At 46.9% G+C, this 5,527-nt stretch overlaps 1 protein-coding gene across 1 annotated transcript in view; it reads left to right on the top strand.

The window, feature by feature from the left end:
- The window catches only part of KPNA6 (karyopherin subunit alpha 6), a 24,377-nt gene extending 18,859 nt beyond the window's left edge, over positions 1–5,518 (top strand). The window contains exons 9-14 of the mRNA XM_008635090.2: positions 744–907; positions 1,586–1,664; positions 1,746–1,871; positions 2,408–2,535; positions 3,056–3,234; positions 4,006–5,518. Coding sequence (XP_008633312.2) covers positions 744–907; positions 1,586–1,664; positions 1,746–1,871; positions 2,408–2,535; positions 3,056–3,234; positions 4,006–4,190 — 861 coding nt within the window. The 3' untranslated portion in view covers positions 4,191–5,518. The remainder of the gene's footprint in view (positions 1–743; positions 908–1,585; positions 1,665–1,745; positions 1,872–2,407; positions 2,536–3,055; positions 3,235–4,005) is intronic.
- The last annotated feature ends 9 nt before the right edge of the window (positions 5,519–5,527 follow it).

The following is a 5,527-nucleotide window of genomic DNA, read 5'->3' on the forward strand; positions in this document are numbered from 1 at the left end:
TCCTGCTGAGGTTGAGCTGGATGTTCAGCAGTGTTTGAGGACCTGTTTAATTTTTCCCAACCTTTCTGCTGGACCCCTCGAATAAGGGACAGGCTCAAGCTTCCCTAGAAAGTTTCTCTAAATCATTTTCTTATGAGCTCTGGAATTTTGGGACTTCAGTTATGACCAACAACTATTCTGAGACTTCTAAATGCTACAAACCATGACTCCTGGGAGCTGGGGTAGCTTCCCTTTCCAGGCAACCTAACTAAAGGTCCTGCTGCTTGCTTTTCAGGTGTCTCATCCTCCTTTGGTAACACAACAAATGTTTTAAATCAATGAGTTTTCACTTTTTTTAAAGTGCAAACTCACCTATCAAAGCTGGGAAGTCTGTGGTGAGGGGTGAAACCTGAATTGAGTGTAAATATAAACCCACTTAAAAGTGATTGTGGTGTCACTTGATGGTCTGAATCCTGAGCTGTTTAGGGTTCTTTAGAATCAGAAATGGAGCAGAGCTCTTTTATAGGAGCATGAGGAGCTTCCAAAGCTCAGTGTAATTCCTCAGTGTCATTTGAGTGTAGCAACAAAGCTGTTGAGGTGGCTTTGGACGCTGCTTAGGAGCTGTGGGAAGCTGCTGACTGGGAGGAGGGATCTGTGGCCGTGCAGGACTTTACCTGAGCAGTCAGCACAAGCAGGAGGGGTTTGCCTGCAGGTGTGGTGGTCCTGGCCTGTTGACTAACCCTGGGTGGTGGCTGTTGTTGCAGGTGTCTCCCTGCCTGCCAGTGTTGTCCCGATTGTTGTTCAACAGTGACTCTGACCTGCTGGCAGACGCGTGCTGGGCTCTGTCCTACCTGTCCGATGGTCCCAACGAGAAGATCCAGGCTGTGGTGGACTCAGGGGTGTGCAGGAGGCTGGTGGAGCTCTTAATGTGAGTATCTGCCAGGCTGGGAGCAGGACACATAAAAAATCCCATCAGAGCATTCCAAACCTCCTGTGCACACGGGGTCCAGGCACCTGAGCTGACCTGGGATGGTGTAGGAGGATCTGGAGCAGGTTCACAGCTGTAATTTGCTGGTTTGTCTTCCTGAGCTGAAGATTTTCCAGTTTTTCTCTACACTATGGAAACGCACTTGTGTTGGTCTCAATATCTGCCCCAAAAATTTACAAATTTGCTGCTCAAAGAAACCTTATCCCTGTAAGTTTCTGAAATTGGATCACAGGAGTGTGGGCCAACTACACAGACAACTGGGAGGAACTTCACTCTCCCTTCCCAGATTTCCTGAATGATGGCAGAGTGTTGTGTGCTCTCAAACTTCAAATGGAAGCCTGGTTATGAGGCAAATCAAAGAACAGTGCCTAGGAAAAATCAGTTTGACTTTGTTTCTCCAAAATCCATATGGAAAAGAGGATGGAATTGGGATGCAAGGGATCAAACTGTGTTGCAGCTTTGTTTTCAGTGGCAATATGCTCAGCTTCCCATGTGTTCTGTGTGGCAGGGGATGGAATCCTAAGGAAATAATGCAGATGGGATAACGGGGAGGGGAATACTGCGAATATCCCGGGGATCTGATGGATTTGGGTTTGTCCTTGCACGGTTTTCCTGCAGGCACAACGATTACAAAGTGGCCTCTCCAGCTCTTCGAGCAGTTGGCAACATCGTGACAGGGGACGACATCCAGACCCAGGTGAGAGGAGAGGAATTCCCTGCAGGGGGTGCAGTGGCTGTGCCTGGATCGGGTGATCTCACTTCTTCTTTTGTCCCAAAGGTGATCCTAAACTGCTCAGCCCTGCCTTGCCTCCTACATTTATTAAGCAGTCCCAAGGAATCCATCAGGAAAGAGGCGTGCTGGACCATATCCAACATCACAGCAGGGAACAGAGCACAAATCCAGGTACAGTTTTCTCCTTCCTGCCTGCAGTGATCCCAAATTCCAAGCTCAGCATTAAGGATTTGCAGCTTTTTCCTTACCCTGACTCTTAGAGGCTGGATTTGGTCACATCTCTTATTCTGCAGTAATTTTACCAATTTGCTTCTGCCAAACGAGCTAAAGAAGAGCTTGGGAATGGCACCAGCACATGGACTGAGGTTGGATCACTGGAATAAGAGGAGATACAGCCCCTATTTCTCCATCCTCAATCCCTTTGAAGAGCTGGAGCTCGTTGAGGTTTAATTATCCTTTTCCTGACCTACATAGGGAGGCAGAGCAGTGCTTTCAGCGTTCCTAGGGATTGTCTGCTGTGCTGGTTATGGAATATCTGCTGTTTAATAGGATTTGCCTGAGGAATAAAACCCAGGAATCACTGAAGGGTACAGCTTGGGAAGTTCTTTACGCTGAGATACGGAGGTAGAGGTTTCTTTCAGGTGCTGAGAAGCCTTTTGGGAACAACACTGCCAATCCCAACCCCTCTCCCTGCCCTCTCTTCCCAGGCAGTCATAGATGCCAACATTTTCCCAGTGCTGATAGAAATCCTACAGAAAGCAGAATTCCGCACGAGGAAAGAGGCAGCCTGGGCCATCACCAACGCCACGTCAGGAGGGACTCCTGAGCAGATCAGGTATTCCCTGAGGGGCCTCCTCCTGGGGCACATCTGGCTGGGTTCCTGGGAGCTTGGCCTTGATGGGAATTGCCAGACAAAGGAGGAATTTGGAGGAGTTCTGGAGAGAACCTGAGCCAGGAAGAGCTGGGTTGTAACTTGGAATTTCCTTCTGGATGAGGGTAATTTAGTCCCAAACTTTGTCCATGCCTCTTTGGATAGCATAGGTTAAGTGTCCAGACTTAATGACAGATGAAATTCCAGTGGGGACTTAATTTGAGCAGCTCCTGGATTTCAGAAGTGGCTCCTTTGCTTAAAAAAAAAGAGATTTCTGAAAATAAGGGGTTGTACAAATGCAAATAAATGGATCAAAATTAACCTTGCCGAGCAGTAAACGTGTATTTTAAGGTAAATTTATGCATTTCGTATTTTTATGAAAAATTCTTATAGATTTTATGGATTTCCCTTTCCAAGGGAGCAGAGGTGATGCTTCCCAGCTCCTGAGCACGCAGTGGATGTTGGTGCTGCTCTCTCTCTCCAGGTACCTGGTGAATTTGGGTTGTATCAAGCCTCTGTGTGACCTGCTGACTGTCATGGACTCCAAGATTGTTCTGGTGGCACTGAATGGGCTGGAGAACATCCTGAGGCTGGGAGAGCAGGAAGCCAACCAGAGTGGGACTGGGATCAACCCCTACTGCAGCCTGATCGAGGAGGCCTATGGTAGGTGGGGCTTTGGGCACTGCAAGGGTCTCTTGGCTGCTTTTCTGCTCTGTTGAGAGGTTTATTATATTCCAAAATAGCCAATATTTGTTCCAAAAGATTTTCAAACTCATTTATTGGGCGAGGAGAAAATACTTGGAAGTAAAAGCTCTGATCTGGAGTCCAAGCTGAATGGCACCAGAAATGAGCTGAGCTAAGTAAAAAGTGACAGTTCTGGGTCTAAAATTGCTCTGACTCTTCACAGCTGAGCACTGGAAATCCAGGGAGACTTTGCTTTTCCCTGGAGTGACTTAATTTGGTGGTGATGGATTTTTTTTTTTTTCTTTTTTTTTTTTTTTTTTGTCCTGCTCTCGATGCTTTGAGGAGGAGCACGTTCCTATTTTGGTCTGATTTGCCCTCTCATTACTCTGAGTGTCCTGATTCTCCCTGGAAGAGTAATTCCTGGAATTCTTGAGGGTATATTGTGCATGGATGCTTTCAGTGCAGCACTGGATTTAATTAGGGCAGCGAAAGCTGGAGGCTGCTGCTCCTCCCTACCCCCTGCAGCTACCAAATTCCTCACAGCCAGCTGTTTGAATTCCACTGGAATCTGGGATGAGCCTCCAGCTAGGAGCACATCTGCATGAGCTAAACCTGCCTGGCAGGGATGAGATCCAGGGGCAGCTTTGGAATAGTTGGATTTAGGTGTCAGTTCTGCTCCCAGAAGAGAGCGACGAGGATGGAGAGTGGATTTCTTTGTTTCATCCCTTTGCACTTTTTTCTCCCTCAAAGGTTTGGATAAAATAGAATTCCTCCAGAGCCACGAGAACCAGGAGATCTACCAGAAAGCCTTTGATTTGATCGAGCACTACTTTGGGGTGGAGGACGATGCGGCCGTGGCTCCCCAGGTGGATGAGAACCAGCAGCAATACATCTTCCAGCAATCCGAGGCTCCCATGGAAGGATTCCAGCTATAATACGCCCTGGGGAGAATCCCCAAAACAACAACAACAAAAAAAACCCAAAACAACCACCACAAACTTTCTGGAAAGTTTGGGAGAGCAGCTGCTGGTCTTGGCTGGGAAGGCTGGACATCCACTCCACCTGTTTAGGAAAGCTCTGCAAATACAAACAGCGCTCGGTCCTCCCGGAAAGAAGGGGAATTTCTGCTCCTTGTTTCTTTGGGCTGCTGCTCCCGTGGCTTTGGAGGCAGGAGGGACACGGAGGTGACAGGTGGCACCTCTTGGTGGCTTCTTCTTTGTGGTGGTGTCTCCCCAATGCAGTTCTTACCTCGGGTACTCCGGCCTTGGGTTGGGTGAGGACACGGAGAGGAGGGAGCTGTTCTGGCCACAGTAATTCTGAGAAATGTGGGTTGATCTATTTAATTTTTTCTTCTTTTATTTTTTTTTGGTTTTTTTTGTTTTTTTTTTTTTTTTTGGTTTTGCACATGTTACTCTTTATTAAAGACTCTTAATATGCCAAGAGCAAAGTTTAGCCCTGGCTTTCCTCCCAGGGCCCAGTTCCCTGATGCAAAATACTGAAAATGGACAGAAAAATGAGAAATTCTCTCACTGCTGGGAAGTTTGTTTTTGTTGTTTTTTTTTTTTTTTTTTTCCTGCTGCTTCCCTTTGTCTAGATATTTTTTTTGGTTGTTTTTTGAAGAACTGCTAGTGGTATTTCCAAGGAGTCAAAAAAAAAAAAAAAAAAGGAAAAAAGGACCCAGACAAGAGCCCAAAGATGGGAACTGGGGTGGCTTTTTTTGGAGCAGGAAGCACAGCTGCTGTTGCACAGGTTTGGTTTGCATTGTACTGACTGCTACCAGAGCTCTGAAATGCTGAAACCCACCTTCATCTTTACTTGAAATACTTTATTTTCCATGAGAAACGTGGTCTGAATTCTGGGTTTTTCCTGCCTTGGGGTGGTTTGGGGTGGAGGAAGATTTCTCTCCACCTGCCAGTGGTGGTGGGAGCTCCAGCAGCACCAGGTTTTCAGGTTTACCTCCTGCTCACAGTCGGATAATGCACATTTTACTTCCAAAAACGACAAATCTCTGTATTTTTTATATTATAGATAGGTAGATTATTTGTCTAATTGGGCCACAGAGAAAACTATATATATGAAATTTCTGCAATTCCTGTAAATAAGCACTGTGAGGCAGGCACACCTGGAAACCACCGGGCTCAGGGCTGGCCCGCTGCTTCTCCCGTTCCCTCCCATCCTCTGTGCGTGACCACGGAGCTCCCCGAGCCTCCTCGGCGCTTTTTGAGTGACTTTGCCACGATTTCATTAAAAACAGAGGAGCAAACACAGAGCT

The sequence above is a fragment of the Corvus brachyrhynchos genome, unplaced genomic scaffold, assembly GCF_000691975.1.
Source record: "Corvus brachyrhynchos isolate BGI_N302 unplaced genomic scaffold, ASM69197v1 scaffold65, whole genome shotgun sequence".
In the NCBI taxonomy this organism is placed as follows: Eukaryota; Metazoa; Chordata; class Aves; order Passeriformes; family Corvidae; genus Corvus; species Corvus brachyrhynchos.